At 38.4% G+C, this 21,149-nt stretch overlaps 1 protein-coding gene across 1 annotated transcript in view; it reads left to right on the top strand.

Moving 5' to 3' along the window:
• Positions 1-3,116, top strand: part of LOC126339307 (uncharacterized) — a 103,704-nt gene extending 100,588 nt beyond the window's left edge. The window contains exon 6 of the mRNA XM_050001619.1: positions 2,866-3,116. Coding sequence (XP_049857576.1) covers positions 2,866-2,948 — 83 coding nt within the window. The 3' untranslated portion in view covers positions 2,949-3,116. The remainder of the gene's footprint in view (positions 1-2,865) is intronic.
• Positions 3,117-21,149: the final 18,033 nt, after the last annotated feature.

A 21,149-nucleotide genomic window follows, 5' to 3' on the forward strand; every position in this document is an offset into this window, starting at 1 on the left:
TCATGACCTAAGTTCATGGCTTGTAGAAAATAAGCTAATGCTGATTCTTGTTGTATTGTTGATTTTGTTTACTTAAACTTATGGACTGACTTTTTTCGGGTTCATAAACACTTTATTTTTATCTGTTATTACCTTTATGTAGTAATTTCATGTACTGACACATTCCATGACCTTGGAGATTTGCTCCTCAAGTTGGTCCTATGAAACTTGACGTGTAAATAAAAATAAAATAAAAAGATTTCACCATACTTCAGCCAGTTTCCACAGATGCACAAGATGGTAGCACATGAACTACTGACCAGCTTTGCCATTTCCGAGATGCTCAGTACTAGGTGTCAGTCTATAACAATCTTCTTAGATCCAATCATCTCAGCCCTCAGACTTTTAAGCTCATCATTGTCTTGTCACATACAACCACGAAGGTCCATACAAAGTGCAATGAGGCAAGAGACAGTGACTGACATCGGGCACAGTGAGTCTGTTAGTTTCCACTGTGTTCATAGAGTTTATAATACTTGTTGACATTCAAGTGCCATTTGTCACAGTGCTATGATGACAAAGGAGAGCATTCTCTGAAAGTTAGCAGTTGGAACATAATTTCTACTGAGTAAACTTGGAATAGGCCATAATAGTGCCAGCAGGAATAATTCCAAGCTACTAGTTATGTAAGTTTTCTAGCAAGTTGCCCAAGCCAATGCCCCAAAAACAAAAATAATATGAGGAAGAAGTAATGAATTCATTAAACATGTACTTGATAACCATGCGTGCAATTGAAACTTCCTGGCAGATTAAAACTGTGTGCCCGACCGAGACTTGAACTCGGGATCTTTGCCTTTCGCGGGCAAGTACTCTACCATCTGAGCTACCGGAGCACGACTCACGCCTGGTCTCGCAGCTTTACTTCTGCAAGTACCTCGTCTCCTACCTTCCAAACTTTACAGAACTCCTGAAAGAAAGGATACTGCGGAGACATGGCTTAGCCACAGCCTGGGGGATGCTTCCAGGAAGTTTGGAAGGTAGGAGATGAGATACTGACAGAAGTAAAGCTGTGAGACCGGGCACGAGTCGTGCTTCGGTAGCTCAGATGGTAGAGCACTTGCCCGCGAAAGGCAAAGATACCGAGTTCGAGTCTCGGTCGGGCACACAGTTTTAATCTGCCAGGAAGTTGCATATCAGCGCACACTCCGCTGCAGAGTGAAAATCTTGACGTGTGCAATTGTCACTGCAGACAATTCATTATCACACTTCACTGATTTCCCTTTTGCTACACGTAAAACCAACTTTGCTTGTGGGCACTTGCACTTGAGCCACAAGTTATTCGTATCCGCACTCCTGAGCAGCTGCCAAGTTCATGAGTAACAAGTGAACTTAATGCATGTGCTGACCACCTCTACATCTATTCTTTATCAAAGTGTCTTATGTCAGTGGATTTCCCTATGTGTGGCATGAGTCATGGTTAGAATGATTCCCATTCATTTCTGCACCTCTTATATACAGGGTTAGTGAAAAATGACTTTACAGCATTGAAATGATATAGAAATTTATTGAGATAATTTACAGAATTGGTAGATGTGTCATTTTGTACAGCAAACCACCTCAAGTTTGATTCACTTAGGGTACCAGAACCCATTCCGCCAACAGCAGTGTTAGAATAGTGCACACTTAAAATGGCTACCTTCAATGGTGTGGGGATGTTCACTGCATGTTTTGGCATTGTATACCTGCATATCCTTGAAAACTTTTTAGTTCCACAGATCAATGAAGATGACAGAGACGGGATGGTTCATTACCAACACTTCCTCATGGAAGTTCAAGGCTTCCTCAATAATCGCTTCCCAGGTTGGTGGATTGTCCATGAAGGGCCAATTACATGGCCATGTCATTCCCAAGACTTGGCACCATTGGATTTTTTTTCTCTGGGGTTTCATTAAAGACTGTGTATGTTCCTCCCCTACCAAATAATTTAGCCGACCATAAAAATCTAAACTACACTGTCATTGCACAAGTTATGCCCAAGTTGCTGCAATGAGTGTGGGAATAAATTGATTACTAATGGGATGTTGCCACATCACAAATGGTAGTCACATTGAACGAAAATTACACTTGACATTTTTATGTGAAATTTTAGGTGGTTGTTTGCTACAAAATGACACACTACTGATTCTGTAAGTTATCTCAATACATTTCTGTATCATTCCAAAGTTATAAAGTCCTTTTTGACTCACCATGTACTTTCCTTACAATGTCACATGCTCTCAACACCATCAGGTGGCACTCACTGTAATGACAAGGAAATATAGCAATTAAAAAAGGTATGACAGCAGGAAGTTAAAAATTAATTGTATAGGTAAAGTGCAAGTTTGAGCCAGCAAAGGAGAAGCCTTTGAAAAATGACTACCAGAAGAAAAGAGGCTAACAAGAAATGAATATTGGAATTGATGCTGAAAGGGTAGTAGAAAGAAGAGTTGTAAGGGCAAGAGATTTGAATATTCAAAATACTTTGTTAAGGATGTGTTTGTTGTAGTATATATGCAAATATGAATAGATTGGCACAAGGTAGTCTACGTCTTCCTATCACAGGAGATTAGATAAAAGCTAGTTAGCTACAATTATAATAAAGAGCTTTATTTAAACTTAAGAGAATAAAACTGATACTTGTTACAGTAACATAATCTTAATGAGAAACCAAAAAGTGTAACTAGGGACAAATAAAATAAATCTTAGTTTTAGTCAGCAACAAAATCAGAAGAAAATGCTATCTTTTTCTATGAATCTGTTTTTTTACATGTTTTGTCTGCTTTTTTAGCTCAAATAAACTCCTTGCTACACAAGTCCATACTTTTATTTTTGTTTTTTATTTCACAGTCAGTGACGATGAATGCATGCAAAGCTACCTTTCACTCCAGTGTGTGGCTGAAACAATCCTGTCCCTTGTTAATGCAAGATAATGCTGCAGCTGCGTGAGGATGTCAGAGCATCACAGAGAAACTGAAGCCCATTTCTTCGAAGAGGAATCCTGTGTTGAATGTATTCACTAAGGACTATTACCAACAGCAGAAACTCCTGTATCAAAAATATTATTTTGTGCAGCAATAAAAACTTTATTGTCAAATAAATGAACAAACTACCACTCTCCAAAATGTTTTGTTGATTCCTCATTGCCTAGTCATTACTTTGAAGCCAAATAACTTTACCTATTTTCAGTATCGTATATCAGACATACTAAAATACTTATTCAGTGTAATGTGGCATGTGTATAACAGTTATGTCGATATTTCAATGACTATGATGGCTGGTTGTGAAAATTAGTGTGATGTTTGTTTACTTATGGGCACTTATGTAGGACCTGCTGAAGTAGATATACCGAATACTGATTTAGTGTTATCATACCACAATGCTCTTGTCTTCAAAATTCTGTTAATGCCATTGAAATAAACAAACACACACTTAATACATAAAATATTTTTTCTGCAGGAAATTGTAAAAAAAAAACTCTGTAAATATCCTAAGCAATGGGTCAAGAGTAAAAGTGCTGTCCCTTACAAATATCAATGATGCATATAATTCCTTCTCCTCAAATCTCCCTGAGGTATTTCAAGAGGTGTTTTACAAAGAAGCTGTTAAGAATCAGAGGCTGTGATAATGCAAAGGCAAGTTCCTGGATCACATCTGGCTTTAAAAATTCTTGCAAAACTCTAAAAATACCAAATTTTAAAATACAAACATGCATAACTGTAAAGTTTATAGAATATGTTACGAGCTACAGGAAGGTATATGGCAAAAGTAATAGCTAAGCCAAAATTTCTGACTAATGATCACTTAATAACACAGACTGAAAACAAATTGAAATTAATTTAGGTAAATGTGAAGACCAGAAAGGGAAGACATGTGAAGAACATAATATGATTCTCAAAAACTCAGAAAATATTAATACTAAAACAGAACATTTCATTAGTCCAACAAATCGAGAAAAACCAATGCCCAGAAGCTGCCTGCAGCAAGGGAATAGAGCTAATGAACAGACATAAAGTATTAAAAGCAAAATGAACCAAACATGTTGATAGGAACACATGAGGTACCTACATAGAAAACTTGCCTTTACTGAAAAGTTAAAAATATCTTAAGTAAAATCATTGTTTAAAAACATGTAACTCTTAGGTTACCAGTGGTTACGTCAGGAGCAGATGATGTCACTGTTGTTCTTCTGCAAGCAGGAGTCTCTTGTAAATTGTCTGAGAGTGAGCAGTCAAGATGGCAGACATAGCAGACAGGGGATAATTTTTTAGGTGCTTTCCAGGGTGGCTGTACATATGGAATGAGGTAATATAGGCAGAATTCATATTTATTGTGAGTGCTACTTGCAAAGCTGATGGAAGCTGCTTGTGGCACATTTAATCTTCCACAAATTATTGTAATGTAAACACAAAATTCTAATTGACAATCTGTATTTTGAAATTCATTTCAGAATTATCAGTCACACCTTCAGCATACTGATAAACTATTTTTCATCTCCCACCTTTAGAAGCATTTCAGAACAAAACTTACGAGAAATTTTTGTGTATGGAATGTACTCCAGTTTCTGCATGAATTAATTTCATTGTTTGGGACAATATTTGATGAAGATCATAGTTCTTATGTTAAATTGATCCAGATTCTATTTGTTTAAAAGTTGCAATATATTTTCAACAATTTGAAACAACATTTTCATTTATTTGCCATCAATTAGTTGAGCTTTCCTCTGTCTGTTTGAAACAAAAACTTAACACTTTGCACGATCAGCTGTCTGCATTCTAAATCCTTATTGACAAGCAGTTAAAGTAAATCTTAAGGCTATCAGGCGCACAGTGATTCCTTATAAGAACTTGTCACTCAGTGTTTTCTTTCTAATTAAAGCAGAGCAGATCACCGTTGTCCATTGTGCAGGTAAGAATAAAACATAGGGTCAAAATGCATTATTGTGTGTTGTAATTAGGAACAGCAATTTTTTATGCGTTACAGATGTTGCATTTTTAGGACAGTAGACAAATTTAACATGAAACAGTTAACAGTTTTAACTTTTGTTTGTTGATGAGGAAATTATTCAGTAAATCACAGATTATTACTCTTTGCATTCCAATACCAATCATTTTTTAGTTTGTCGAGATCAGTTTAGAGTAATTAAATGTCATATATTTGAGGAAATTTATATACACACATCAAAAAACGTTTTGCATCACCTTGGTTCCGAGAGTGCCAGAACATGTACAGAAAATTGGAATAGAGATCAACATAATCATCATTTCTGCTCTTTTTATTACACATAAAAACTACACATTGCATGTTGTACCACGATACAGTGAGATCTTCAGAGGTGGTGATCCAGATTGCTGTACACACCGGTACCTCAAATACCCAGTAGCATGTCCTCTTGCATTGACGCATACTTGTACTCGTTATGGCACACTATCCACAAGTTCATCAAGGCACTGTTGGGCCAGATGGTCCCACTCCTCTACAGTGATTTGGTGTAGATCACTCAGAGTGGTTGGTGGGTCACAACGTCAATAAACATTCCTTTTCAATCCATCCCAGCCATGTTTGAAAGGGGTTCATCTCTGGATAACATGCTGGCCACTCTAGTCAAGCAATCTTGTTATCCTGAAAGAAGTCATTCACAAGTTGTGCACAATGGAGGCGTGAATTGTCATCCATGAAAATGAATTTCTTGCCAATATGCTGTCTATATTGTTGCACTATCGGTCGGAGGATGGCATTCGCGTAACATACAGCCATTATGGCGCCTTCCATGACCACCAGCGATGTACGTCAGTCCCACATAATGCCACCCCAAAACAGCAGGAAACCTTCACCTTTCTGCACTCGATGGACAGTGTGCCTAAGGTATTCATCCTGACCGTGTTGCCTCCAAACACGTCTCTCACGGTTGTCTGGTTGAAGACATATGCAGCACTCAGGTGAAGAGAACATGATGTCAATCATGAGCAATCCATTCGGCATGTTACTGGGTCCATCTGTACTGCACTGCATGGTGTCGTGGTTGCAAAGATGGACCTCACCATGGACATCGGGAGTGAAGTCGCGCATCATGCAGTCTATTGCGCACAGCTTGAGTCATAGCACGATGTCCTGTGGCTGCACAGAAAGTATTATTCAACATGGTGGCATTGCTGTCAGGGTTCCTCTAAGCCATAATCCATAGGTAGCATGTCATCTACAGTTCCTGTCTCTCTGTATCTCCTCCATGCCCGAACAACATTACTTTGGTTCACTCTGAGACATCTGGACACTTCCCATGTTGAGAGTCCTTCCTGGCACAAAGTAACAATTCGGACGTGGCTACGCTCGTCTTCACTGCGAACATGTCACTTCATTACAAGGTGATTGTAACACCCTACGTTCGTCTTCACTGTCATTTTCATCACAAGGTGATGGTAACACGCTACGCTCGTCTAGACTGTCTTTTCTCAAATTATTTCGATCCGGGTATTACGTTTTTCACACGCCATGATTGGTACATTATTCCGCACGATAACACACAAAAAAACATTGAAAAAACTGCGGTATTGACTGTCTAGGCATGGTTGAACTATAGACAACACGAACTGTATACCTCCTTCCTGGTGGCATGATTGGAACTGATCAGCTGTCGGACCCCCTCTGTCTAACAGGCATTGTTCATGCATGGTTGTTTACATCTTTGGGTGGGTTTAGTGACATATCTGAACAGTCAAAGGGACTGTGTCTGTGATACAGTCAACGTCTATTTTCAGGAGTTCTGGGAACTGGGGTGATGCAAAACTTTTTTTGATGGATGTAGTTAATTTTTGCATTCACAAGTAGTATAGTTATGGCAGTATTTGTGACAGTTACCAAGGGTTACATACAACTATATAGGAACATCAAGTTACACCATATAGAAAGTCACCACAGATAGCAAAACACGCAACAATGCAATTTTAACCTGTTGACCTTCCTGTCTAGAGTCTGTTCTTATTGATAGCTTTCAATTTAGCAGTTAGATGAAAAACTCTGCTCTGAAATTGTATTTGCAATAAAGTACTATTTGTGTATTCTTATCTTTATTTCTATACATTTTATGATTTATGACGTAATGATATGTGATTTGGCCTACTGTGCTGTTTAGGAAGTTAGATGGAGTGAGATGGACACTTTTTATGTGACAACATAGTGTAATAATTTTTTCTAGTATTTTTTGGCAATTTATTGCACACAACAATTTTTTGTACATATTACAGATACATTTTTGCTGGGTAATGAATCTTGTGGAAAGCTCTAAGAAATACTGAACTGCAGTGAAGAGCAATGTGTGTTACTAGTTGGGATGCATGCCATACTGTTTTTTGAGATTTTTTTTTATAAAAGAGATGGAGCCCCTCCACGCCCACACCGGCATGATGGCCAATACGAAAGGTCTACTGCCATCTCTGCATAAGGGTTAGTATTCACTAAAGTGAGGTGTCGCAGGATGTGGGTACTGCGATGTTTGCGTACGTCTGGTTAGGATTAACCATTAATACGCACTCATTTGGAGATAGATTGGTCAAAATCTGACGAAGGGTAGCGGTTTTAAGGGCAGAGGAAAAAAAGTGCCAGGGCAAGAGCCAAGGGAAAAAAATCTCTGTGATAGTTAGGTCAGGTGGTAAGAGCAGCAGCGGTTGTCTTGCTGCCTGCGATAGGTTGTGCAAGGATAGGCTTTGTTAGTAGTGAGTATCATGCTTGCCAATACCTTGGTGTTGTGCGTTTTGCTGCTCGGCGGCTGGCGCTGGGTGCTGGTACGGAGTCCTCGTTCAGCGTCAGCAACCTGCAACAGTTAGGTTTGTTATTGATCTTGTGTCCGATAGGTCATATACCGGAGACACAGTGTGAGGGAATTTTGGCAGCTTGTTTGTTCGCCTGTGGGCGAGCTCGTCGGTGTCCCTGCTGTGGCCTGTTGGTCGGCTCTAGTAGCAGCTGGTAGTTGCCAGTCAGTGTTGCTGATGTGCAGGGGCTTACCGACGTTTGTCGCTGTTTGCATATGTTAGTTTACCACAGGTGGTTATGCCCTAGCTAGCAGTGTCTTTGGCCGCTTGTGTTTCCACCTGGGTTTGTTGAGAGTTATATTATTGTATATATAAGCAATAATATTTGAAAGCCTTTTCATTGGTTGTCTAGAAGTAACGTAGTGTGCAAAACTACCGCTGTGTAATGATTGTTTATTCTATGTTTTTGAGGAGGAAAACTGTTTAGTGCACTTTTATCTGTTAGGTAGATGCATCTGTATTGTACACGGTCCAGTGATCATAATATGACCACTGCCTTCATTCGACATCAACACACAGTGACCATTCTCAGATGCCTGTTAGCAGTACTAGCAGTGTACTAAAGTATGTCAGCGGGGAGGCGGGGGGAGGGGGGGGATGTGTGAAATAGTGCTGTTGTTTTCATATTGCAGAAAGGGAGTGATGAGTGATTTACCTTACATCCAGAAGGGCATGATCATTGGCTTTCAGGCCAAGGGTGGAAACAATTTCAAAATGACGAAGTCTGCAAATTGTTCACATGCCGCTGTGATGCAAGTATTCCATGTGTGGCAAATTGGCACTATCCAAAACCAGCACTGAGCCAGCTGTGGTACACCATAGGCCATAGATGCCAGGAGACAACAAGAGCTTCGGAGATGTGTACGGGTGAATAGACATGCAGCTGTTTGGTGACTGACTATCCATGTGAACCAAGGGGCTACTAACAGTGTCTTCTCAATGACTGTCCAACAAATGTTGTTGCATATGGGCCTCTGCAGCAGGGGTCTGATTCATGCACCCCTGCTGACCACCACTCATCTGTAACAAAGCCTAGAATTTGCACGCCTGTATTGCTACTGGATGTCCACTGAAAGGCGTTGGGTGGCATTTTCAGATGAATCATGTTTTATGCCCCATGGGACAATTAGCCATTGACGTGCGCAGTCCTGCAACAATTCCCGGAAGGGTCCAGGCCAGAGGAGGGAGCTTTATGGTCTGGGGTTTTCAAGACATTCCCTGGGTGATCTATTACAGTTCTTCTTCTTCTTCTCCTTCATCATTTACTTCCTGGTGTGTCAGTTGCTATTAGTATACTATTAACCAAATGAAATGAAAATACATAATTCTTTGACCTTGCAGAACCTCATTCTGGAAAGCACTATGGATCAACACAATTATGCATCTATCCTTGGGGACCACATCCACATGCTTACAGGCAGTTTGTTGTTTCCTCAGCACAATGGCATCTACCAACAGAACAATGCAACACATCACACAGCTCGCATTGTGCATGCATGGTTCAAAGCGCACCGTGGTGAGTTCACTGTACTCCTCTGGCCACCAAACTCTCTAAATTTAAACCCAATTGAGAATCTGTGGGGCCACTTCGATCATGCTGTTCCCACCTATGTATCCTTCACTGAGAAACTTAGTTCAGCTGGCCACGGCAGACCTTTCAGAATCTCATTGCTGTCTCTCTTTCTGCACGTCTATGCTGTAAAAGATTGTCAATCAGGCTTTTTCAGGTGGTCACATTAATTTGACTAGACCCTGTATAAAATTCTGAAGTGACACCAATGTGAACAATAGGCTCTGCTTGGGAAAAGTTTTTCTACATTTGATGTGTTTTTATTCTGCACTTATTTAGAGTGACCAATTATAGTAGTTATTATTTGGCTTTTGGGTTGCAAGTTTAGGCAGTGATTTATGGTGGATGTTTGTACTTGTGTTATTGAAGTGTAGCTATTCCTTTCCTTATGCACACATAACAGTAGAATATTTCTGCATTTTCTTGGGTAATTTATGAATACACATTTTTTGTGCCCTTGTTGATTCTCAGACGTTGTGCAGTTAGTTGTGATTCTTATTCATTGTTCTTTATATGTGAAGTATGATGCCAGAACCTACTAGAACTAAATCTAAAATTTGAGGACAAATGGAACCTACTTCCAATGAAAAGATGAGTGAAGAAAGGCGTGCTCAGAGTAATCATTCAAGTGTGAGATAGGTGGTAGACAGACATAAATGGGATAATGAAATTCCAGTAATAAGAAGTGGACTAGAAAATGTATCAGGAGATCCAGTATTTGAGAATGATCCTTTTAGGGTGTGATGAGTCACAGCACTCTAGCTTAGTGGTTGATAGTTCAGGTCTAGCGCCCATAACGCAAATGCAAACTGACCCAACTTCTCTTTCCTTCAGTAGCAATACTGTACCTAGGGAAAATTATTCTTTGCAAAATATGCTGGCAACACACATGGAAGGTATTTTTGAGAGGTTGAAAAAAGCAATGCTTAAAGTCAAGATGAGTATACTAACATACTCGGGGAAGAGATTTTAAAAGAAAGGAAGAGAATTTGAAATAATTAGATGTAATAAAGAGATCAAAGAGGAAAGTAAAAAGCTAGAGATGAACTTTCATTTAAGTTAAGTGAGATTAGACGAGAAGTGCATGACGAGCTCACGCCAGAGATTATTTTAGTCCAAACTTGAACATATGGAAACTGCTGAAATTCTGCTGCTGAAGAAACTCGCGACTCAGTGTGAGGTGCAGTTACAAGAATTAGTCATCAATTAGTTTCTTTTAGACTCAGTGTGAGGTGCAGTTACAAGAATTAGTCATCAATTAGTTTCTTTTAAACGACAGTTGGAAGCTCAGCCACTTAAAACTTAAGAAAATTTGAATGCAGTTACAAAACAGGTAGAGGAACTGACTACAGATGTGGCAAAACTGTCCACCAATTCTGATAAAAATTATTATGACAATCAGCCCCTTTTACTGCTTCTGAAGAATTTCAATCATTGCTGTGTTTTAAGGAAGAAGAAATGACTATTAATCAGAAGCATAAATGAGAAGTTAATAAGCTTTCTTGTATTGGAAAGGAATTTGATCAGGGAGGTAATGATATAGACTTAGTAGGTCTGTTATTGGAAATGCTGATGAACAGGCAAACTCATGATGTGGGGGAAGCTTACTCGAGAACTTAATGTTTTTCGAAGATAATACAATTGGGATGCAACTTGTGGTGGTAGAGAGAATTCATACATACGAAGAAGCAATGGGTTATGTCTTATTGTTAGGAAATTAAAAATTGTTTGAAACAAAATACATCCAAAGGAACACCTTCACCAATTTGATTGTTCTCATCCATCTACATAGTCATTTGGTCGTAAATTGGAATTCATGTGCAAATACCTCAAGGGCAAACTTATGTGATTTATATAACACATTTTTGTCAGTTTACTCGTCAGAGACTACACAAGCTTACGTCAGACACAGTGTTATGTTTAAGAACTTTGAGCATTCTGATTTTTTAAGCCCTGTGCACTATTTCGTACACAAGGTGTGTCAGTATCAGTTTCTGACAAATCCATACAGTCGTGATGAACTAACAAAAAATTGTTGTACCAAACTACAGTTTTGGTTAAAACATGTAATCTTGGTAAGTGATTGTGTTCGGTGACATGTGTTTATAAAACTAGGAATTTGAGACTAATGGAAACAAGTGAGGTTTAAGGAGAGTAAAAGTTCCATAGCACAAATGCTGCTAAGCTTGTGCAGCTAAAGGTGATGTAGTGTTGACATAGGGATTCAACAGCTCTTTTGTTAGTGTACCCACTGGTGAATGGAATGCTCCCAGAAGCATGGAACTTTACTTCTTATTTGGAGTTCATTTCTCTCCTCTTTCATCTTTACTCTCTGCAGTTTAAGAGATTGAGATTTGAACTAGAACTACTGTAAGCTGTTTCATAATGGGAAGCTAATTTTATATTATACACCTTATAGTATCAATTGTGAATCATTTACAAGTCCATGGTAACAGGATGATGTGTTTGACTAATTAATACACCAGAAAACAAGGAAAGGTAAATAAAGGGTTTTGCCTGCTATTCTTACTTTCATCATAAATTTCGGCAAAGTCTGAGTTCAACATGAGACATATAATGTTGAGGGCAAAGTAGCAATATTGAAGAATAACAACAGAGGATTCTTGAGCAGAGATGTAATTCAACAGAGATGTGGATGTATAATGGTTTTATTGTTTACTGCTTTGATATTTTTCATGGCAAGAGAGATGGAATTGTATGTTGATGACTTGTAAGGTATTATGTGATTATTATCATTTCATTTGGTAGGTTATTGGTAAAAATGGGAAGCCCAGGCTAAGCATTAATGAAGCTTAGAGAGGAGTGCCATTCATTGGTAGTTCATTGGTTTGAGTTGCCTGAGACTGCATTCGTGTGTGTGAGTTGCGTTTGTGTGAGTATGTGTCTGCTGTCTATTGTTGACGAAGGCCTTAATGGCCAAAAGCTTTTCTGGTCAGTATGTAATACCAACCTTTCACATACACAAAGCTTTCAGGGAAGTTTTTCTGCTTGGTCATTAATTGGTGTGGCAAAGCTGATCTCAGGTTATTCTACTCTGACATGATCTACCATACATCAAAAGATCCTTTATAAAGATATTGATGATCTAAAATGTTTTTTCTAGTATAAGACTATATTACACATTGGCTCTAAGATTTTAATACACTAATGAAAAGACCATTTGACTGACTCTTGATTGTACCTTTCTTTTTAATTCTTGTAATACATACAACACCCAGTAGATGCCAAAACCATGATGATCCCATTTCCTTTTTCCCTTAGCTTGCATTGTAGATGTATTGTAGTTTGGTATATTTGGGTAGGTAGAAGTAGTGAATAGAAGGGTAATTTAAAAGTAACCCTAACAACATAGTTCTAATTTGGGGTATTTCAATTAATTGAAAATACAGCAAGTATATTAATACAGAATGGCATAATGCTTAAGAAAGTTGTAATAACTTATACGATTTTTCCTAATTACTTTCTTACTAGCTTTTTGAATAAAGATTCTTGATATATATATTTTATTGCTGGTAATTTTCATTTCATTTTATTATGTGATATGTACAAAAATTTATATTAGTATGTTATTAAACTTACAAACATTAATGTAGTGTCTAATTTCCAGTGGTTTATGTTTTATGTATCCTGGACAAGCATGGGTGTGTGGAGATGAACATGCATATGTTACAATGAGATGAGATCATTTGTATGGCTTTAATAGTCGCTGAAACTCGATGCCCAGTTCTGCTACATATAATGGAGGATCAGAGTCGCCTTGGATCTTTGGGTTGTCACTGAAGGAACTGTCTGAACACTTCTGCCCTCGCGAGTTTCCCCTTACTCCACATGTTCCCATCTGTCTGTTCAATTGTGACTACGTGAATCAACTAATTGTATGTCCTCTATAAAAATTCAGTGATATATGTGCTTTTTGTGACATTTTTTATGAGTCAAAACATTTTCACCTTCTATTACATGACTGTGTCCTGTATGTATTTTATGCTTCATTTATTTTAGTGGGTCTGTTTATATCTTTTAAGAAACTTACTTTTTACTGTTAACCATATTGTTGGTGTGCAAAGTAATTCAGCTTAGCTCTCAAGATTTACAGTTTCTTATTGTTGTTCCACTTATTGTGTCATTATTTTACACTTGGGATAATGTACTCAGTGTACAATTTTATGTAAGCTTTTTACTTTTGGAATTAGTTTTGTTAAACTGCTCACAAACAGAACATTTTTTAGTTCTGTGTTCAATAACTAATGACTTAGCTGTCAATACTACATTACCACTATTTGTATTCTTTATGTTTCACATGTCTTCTGCTTTCATAGACAATGACTTTTTTGTTCTAGTCCTTAATTCTTGGGTGTATAACTTTATACATGTTCACATATTAGTACCTTGATTTCTTTTGTGTTGGATTGTGAAAAAGTTTCTTGAATATTCAGTGCTATATTTCTTGACAAGACACACTCTGTGAAATTCTTGCTTGGTGGGTTTCTACATTATAAGAAGTGGCTATTTTCTTTGTTACATTTGCCAAAAAGAATGTCTTTGGCTACCTGAACAGAAACAGATAAGTAATAAGTAATTCTTTGGTTGTCAGAGATTGTGTTGCGAGTAAATGGCATCACTGTCATTCTGCTGCGAGCAGGAGTCTTGTAAGTGGAGACAGTATGAGCAGTGTAGACAGTGGATGCAGCAGACAGACAATGATTTTTGAGATGCTTTCTGGTGTGAATGTGCAATGAGAGGCAAAAAGATTGCCTGGCCTGAATAATTTTAAGTCCAAGAAAAGAGCATTACACATGCCCAAGTTCAGAAATGCCAGTGTTCACAACTATAGTGGTCTGTGGAGCTTCAGTTTGGTGTTTACATCATCAAATAGAAGCAGTATAAAAAATAGTTAGGATACAGTGTATGTTGAAATTCAGTGTAATTGCACTCATCATATTACTTATTTTGAAAATCATTATTTGAGCCTGTAGAATTGGTTGAAATATAAGAACTGTATGTCGATAGAATTACTAAAACAATGAGTGTTTCACATGTGTTTCAGTGGCTGAGTGGATAGGCTAACAGTTTATGAAGATAAAGGATGAGCATTCGAATCCAGCTGGAGTCACTTGTCAATTTTTTAAAATTTAGACTTGTGCAGGTAATATTTTAACCTTAATTTGCTACAAGTTGTGCAGTTGTAAGTTTTTCTAGGTTCCACATTGTTTAAAAAGTTCTATTTCATAATAGTCTAATCTTGAAACAACAGACAAATGCATGTATGTATTTGTAATTAGTTTGACCAGCACCTGGAGTCTCTATAGTTTTCAGTTAAGAGAAACATTATCAGTTTTTTCTAAGGCTTTACATGTAATGTAGATGAGTGAGTGTGTGTGTGCCATCCAGTATCTGTTGTTTCCAGTTTAATGTTCATTCTTCAACTATGGTAGGCCTATTCAACTGTTATGCTGTGCTGGAGAGAGAGAAAGAGAGAGAGAGAGAGAGAGAGAGAGAGAGAGAGAGAGAGAGAGAGAAAGGCAGGTCAGTGGTATCAGTTTACTGTAGTGGTAGCTGTAGTATATGTCAGATTGAATCTGACCACTGTCTTATTTTTATTTTTTTTAGTCATGACACAAATGTTTTGTGCTTTATTTACTTTTTTATTAAATTATATATTCTTTTTTAACTTTTTTTGTTATTCTCTTCAGTAAATAACTAATTATGATTTGTAACAATGGAAACAATCAATTATTCATAAAACTATTTAATTGGATAGGTAAAAAAATCTACTTACCAAGTCGTGGCAGAACACACACATAAGAGACTGTTGTAGTTGGCAAGCTTTCGGAGCCAGTGGCTCCTTCTTCAGACAGAAGGGTTGAAGGGGGAGGAAGAAGGGTGAAGTAAAAGGACTGGTATAGGAAAAGAGGTAGATTTCGGCATCAACTGATTAGGTAGATTAGACGATTTTATTGTTCCAGCAGTGTTTCAAATGAGGTACGAAAATGTGCTGATTTAATTACACCAAACCATTGGTTGTATTCATAATCCATCTGTGTGCTGAAAACATATCTAATGGCAGATTAAAACATCCAGTAGTGAAACCCATCTATAAAAATGGATACGTATAAAAAGCTTTTAACTGCAGGCAGAATAATAATATTGTTATTGTCTGTGAACTAATCTTTCCTTTGACTAGAGAAGTTGAAGCATTGTGACATTAGAGTCATATACGTTTAGTAATAAGTTCACAGTAGTAAATGGTCATATTAACAGTATGAAATATTATAGTTCAACTGCACTCAGAAAGGTGGAAAGTTTCAGTTGGTTCCAAGGTATCTTATGTTTTTGACCTACGAAAATATTCATTCATTAAAAGTGAGCTGTAGGAATCTTGCAACATAGACACACATCACACAGAAATATCTATATATGTATTGAGATGGTTTTACTCACTTCCCATTAATTTATCTTAATGGTATTTGTTTTTGATAACAAAAATCAGTTTCAGTTAACCCTTTCGTGGTCGATAGGTCTCACGAACTTTGAGTGCCAGTTCGAGTGTCGGGATATATGTTACCCAGCTCTGCACGGTGCTGTCATCTAGGGACGACTGTACTGAACCTGAGAAAAAATCGGGACTGCACTGCAAAGGCAGGAGTGCTAGTTCTGCAAGGTTCACAGAAGAGCTTCTGTAAAGTTTGGAAGGTAGGAGACGAGATACGGGCAGAAGTAACGCTGTGGAGATGGGGCGTGAGTCGTGCTTGGGTAGCTCAGTTGGTAGAGCACTTGCCCACGAAAGGCAAAGGTCCCGAGTTCGAGTCTCGGTCCGGCACACAGTTTTAATCTGCCAGGAAGTTTCATATCAGCGCACACTCTGCTGCAGAATGAAAATCTCATTCTGAGAACAAAAGTTGTTTGCACTGCTTGTGGTGTTCCACTTTGTGCCACACCATGTTTTTCCAAGTTTCATGGAATGTAAAGTTTTGTAATGTATCATGAAAACCGAAATGTAATGAATATTTTTTACACTGACTCTACACATATAAAAAGATTATATGCATGTATAATTTGTTGTTATTTTATTCTCCACAAACTCCAGTTTATGGCTAAAAAAATAAAATTACAAAATAAGTCAGTCTGCAGAATAGGTATCTCGTGTTGGTTCATGGGACATATGTGTCCCACTTCCTGTTGTGAAAAAATGGAGAACTTAAAAAATATTTTGGTGGTGAAAATATAATAATGGGACTGAAAAGAAAACATTATCACCTTAATATTTTAAAAATCTGTAAAAAATGAATTTTACCCATGAAAGGGTTACATTGCAGTTTATGCAATTACAATAAGAGATAAAAATAGAATTTAAATGTAGACTTTGCTTCTTTGTCTGCAGTTTGGGGCAGGCATGTATATTGTAGTTCATGGGTCTTACAAGCATTTCTAAGAAGTGACTATTTGATTTGTACATTTGCCACAGACAGCGTCTTTGGGTATCTGAGCACATTGGTTACATGTAACTCTTTGGTTACCAGCGGTTATGTCAGGAGCAGATGATGTCACTGTTGTTCTTCTGCAAGCAGGAGTCTCTTCTAAATTGTCTGAGAGTGAGCAGTCAAGATGGCGGTCATAGCAGACGGGATAATTTTTGAGGTGCTTTCCAAGGTGACTGTACATATTTGTGTAATTCTCTGTTTTAAACTGATGTCCATCAGTGATCCATACACAATATTTATCATGTCAAATCTAATTCATCCACTGGGAATAATGTTCGCCATATCTGTGGCATTAGATATGCCACACAAGTCCTGGAGATCATGCCAAATGGCATGTACTTTAAGGAAATCAGTCTTCATTGGCTGGGAACAGGTTCACCAAACACAGTGTTTTGGGCTATTGAATTGGCGAGAGCCACCTTTCCTCCTTAATCCTATATGCCTGCTTCATTGTTCACCACAAGATATGACAATGGAATGTTGTGCATCACAGGAAATGGAGATCTTGGCTTAACTGTCTGAATTTCAAAGATGATGCAAAAAACACTCCGTACGCTCAAGGTTAGCCTTTGGGTAGTACTGACATCCAACTCATTAAGAGAAATTATAATTTCAGCCCTCTTAAAGAAGTACAGTCCAAGATATGAATAGATAATGATAAAAGAACACAAGTCAACTGCTGGAATGTGTTTTTAATTACAAAGAGAGAAGAAGGTACACTGAAAGAAGCTGATACCTTCCATTATTTATAAGGCTTCTTGAGCAGTACCGCAGGACTCCTGAAATAGTGAAGTGTCTACAAAATGAGACACACAAAAATAAAACACTGCTGCACAATACAAAACACCTTGGTGAGTGAACAAATGTGTCAGCATTGCACAACATTCTAAATTTTAGCAAAATGAACCTAAAACCAGTGTATTAGGGAAGAGTGGGAGGCTGATGAACTGACTGATGTACATAAAATTATGAAAAAAGTCTATGGAAAACTGCAAAAGATAGCAATATTTAATCTGACTTTTGGCATACCTGTTCTTCCTGTATATATAACATCACAGTTTCTCTGCTTAAAAACCTCATCCTTCATGCTAAACCCTTTAATATGTTCAAAAAGCAAGCATTTTGGACACATTACACAGCCTTGTAAGGGCTAGGAAACTCGCAGATATAGTCCAAAACTGACGTTGAACTTGGTACCAGAGGTACATCTCCGTCTTTCAGTGCAAACTATGATAGACATCATGCTGGCTGGAGTTGTGATAGTCCTGTATATGGAGGAAAAGACGACTCGGGAAATTAAAGTGGCCACAGAGTGAAATGTAAAAAGGTTATAAGGCACAACACCCATATAGCTCTGCAACTTCATTTGTGACTACTGTGAAAACATGGTGCAAAAAGTTAGCATGATGAGACAGACAGAGACCAGTAATCAAAAAGAAATGCCCTTATAGAGATACAATAGCTACAAGCAGCTTCCATCCTCCACATAGCCAACAAAAGCCAAAGTTGTGATTAGTACACAGCTAACCACACCTACACAAATAACAGACAGGGCCAAACCTACTATGTCTGCACAAACGTTAAGTCCCCAGTCTCATCTTGGAAAGTTACATAAAGTACAATAATCAAAATACCTACAAGACCAAATCTAAAGCCACCAAATCACTCAACTCTAGCTGTATGTGGCAGTTCTGATGACACTGCTGAAGTAATTACAGACTATGAAGTTAATAAAATAGAAAGAAACTTCCACATGGGAAAAATATATTAAAAACAAAGATTCCAAGACTTACCAAGCGGGAAAGCGCCGGTAAACAGGCACAATAAATAAAACACACAAACACACACACAGAATTTCTAGCTTTCGCAACCAACGGCTGCTTCTTCAGCAAAGAGGGAAGGAGAGGGAAAGACGAAAGGATGTGGGTTTTAAGGGAGAGGGTAAGGAGTCATTCCAATCCCGGGAGCGGAAAGACTTACCTTAGGGGGGAAAAAGGACAGGTGTACACTCGCACACACACACATGTTCGGATGGATATGTGTGTGTGTGCGAGTGTACACCTGTCCTTTTTTCCCCCTAAGGTAAGTCTTTCCGCTCCCGGGATTGGAATGACTCCTTACCCTCTTCCTTAAAACCCACATCCTTTCGTCTTTCCCTCTCCTTCCCTCTTTCCTGAAGAAGCAGCCGTCGGTTGCGAAAGCTAGAAATTCTGTGTGTGTGTTTGTGTGTTTTATTTATTGTGCCTGTCTACCGGTGCTTTCCCGCTTGGTAAGTCTTGGAATCTTTGTTTTTAGACTATGAAGTTAGCTAGCCAAGCCCCGCACCCAGTCAGCCAATCAGTTCAGGCTCTGTGACTTAGTCGAAGGGTAAATGGAAAAACAAAGACAAACCTCATTATTAAGACGGCTGCTATATATTGCAGCAGAACATAAAACTAGTTTAGGATACCAGAAACTGAAACTCATAGCACATGAAACACTTTAAACTTATTGAAACACTTCTGCTACAGGGCTATAATCTCCAATGCAATGATGACCTTAGACAAAAGACCGTGGAAGCCTGGCTGAGACTGTAACAGATACTAATCTTCTGCTGTACCCCTGATTACAGATGGTCAAGCAGATGCAGTTGAAATTTGTGTCAGATGCAGGATTACAATGTGCACTCAGTACTTACCATCTAAAGAAGCATCACATTACAAGACTATCAAAGACCTTGTAATATAACTTTCCCAGCCATTTCTCTACTGGGAGATTTAAATGCACACAGGGTCAGTTTAAGACAAGACAAATACAAGCTGCTGCTTTGGGTGCCAAGCTGAGAGGGGAACCACAATTATAAGATTTCTACACAGGATATATCACAATTAGAAGTGACAGGCTTGAGGTACTGTGCTGACAGGGACAGGGGCAGGGGCAGAAGTCAAACTTGAGACAGCCTTATGACACAGGTGCCCTGTATCCTCAACACTGGCAACCACACACATTTCAGCACTGCTAGTCATTCACAGCCATAAACCTCACATTCTTCTTTCCTACCATTGTATATTCTGCTCATTGGGAAGATACTGATTACCTTCAATCCAAAGATCACTTCCCATTCTGCTCTGTCTACCAGCTGGAGCAGTCACCAATATGGGTAATCTGCAAATTAAACTGGATGCTGTATAGCCATCTGACTGTTTTTGAAAACCAAGACAGCATCTAGGAATAGGTGGAGCACATCACAGCCATTCCCAAGTCCTCAGACAGGACAAAGCCTGTACCTGGGTGGAGTGATGAGTGCTGCTCAGCAATTTGAGTCTGGTAAGCTGCTCCACAGTGGTTTAAATACCTATCAACAAATATTCCATACAGGTATGGGAAACTGTCAAGAGAATTACCGGTAAATACAGAAGCCGTACATAACATCAGTGTTGAGGCTAATGGGTCTACAAACAACATGGGACATCACTCAGACAGCAGCAGAGCTATTTGCAATGGCTATTGCTTCTGTCTATCATGCTTCAGCGTACTGCTGCTACCGTGCAACTATGGAAAGGGTTGAAAAGGACTTATCTATTATGATTTATATAACCACCCCTTTTCCTTGTGGGATCTGGAATCAGTGACTGTGTAATGCCTGTGATAATGCACCCAATCACAACTGAATCCAACATAGTGTGCTAAGACACTTTCACACAGAATCAAAGGAAATCCTCCTACAATGTTTTAATTTGATACAGCACAAATGACAATTTTCTAACTCTTGCAGGCAAATAATTTTCATATATCTCCTCAAAACAGAAAAAGGACATACACGGCCCAGTAGTTACAGAAGCATCACCTAACTAGGTTTGATGGAAACATCCTGGGTTGAATAGTTAACCTTCACTTGATCTCAAGACTAGTGACCAGACTCTTAGTGCAGGTTCAGATGGTATTGATACACTGTCAACAGCTTGATGCTGCTGGATGTGGCTATAAAGCAAGCTTACCCAAATAGACAACATTGTACAGGGACATATTTTGAAACAGATAAAGCATACGACACTATCTTGTGAACTATACTCTACGTCACCTCTATCAACAGGGTTCCAAAGCCATCTGCCTGTGTTCATTCGGTCCTTTTTTCCATGACTCTTTTTAAAAAAAATGCCACATTGGTGAAGTTCTGTCTGATATTTTGGTGTAGGAAAATGGTATCCCTCAAAGTGTTTTGACTTTTACTTTCTTTGCCATCACCATAAACAGTATAATATCAATAATATGGAGTCACAC

This window comes from Schistocerca gregaria, chromosome 1 (genome assembly GCF_023897955.1).
Source record: "Schistocerca gregaria isolate iqSchGreg1 chromosome 1, iqSchGreg1.2, whole genome shotgun sequence".
Taxonomy (NCBI): Eukaryota; Metazoa; Arthropoda; class Insecta; order Orthoptera; family Acrididae; genus Schistocerca; species Schistocerca gregaria.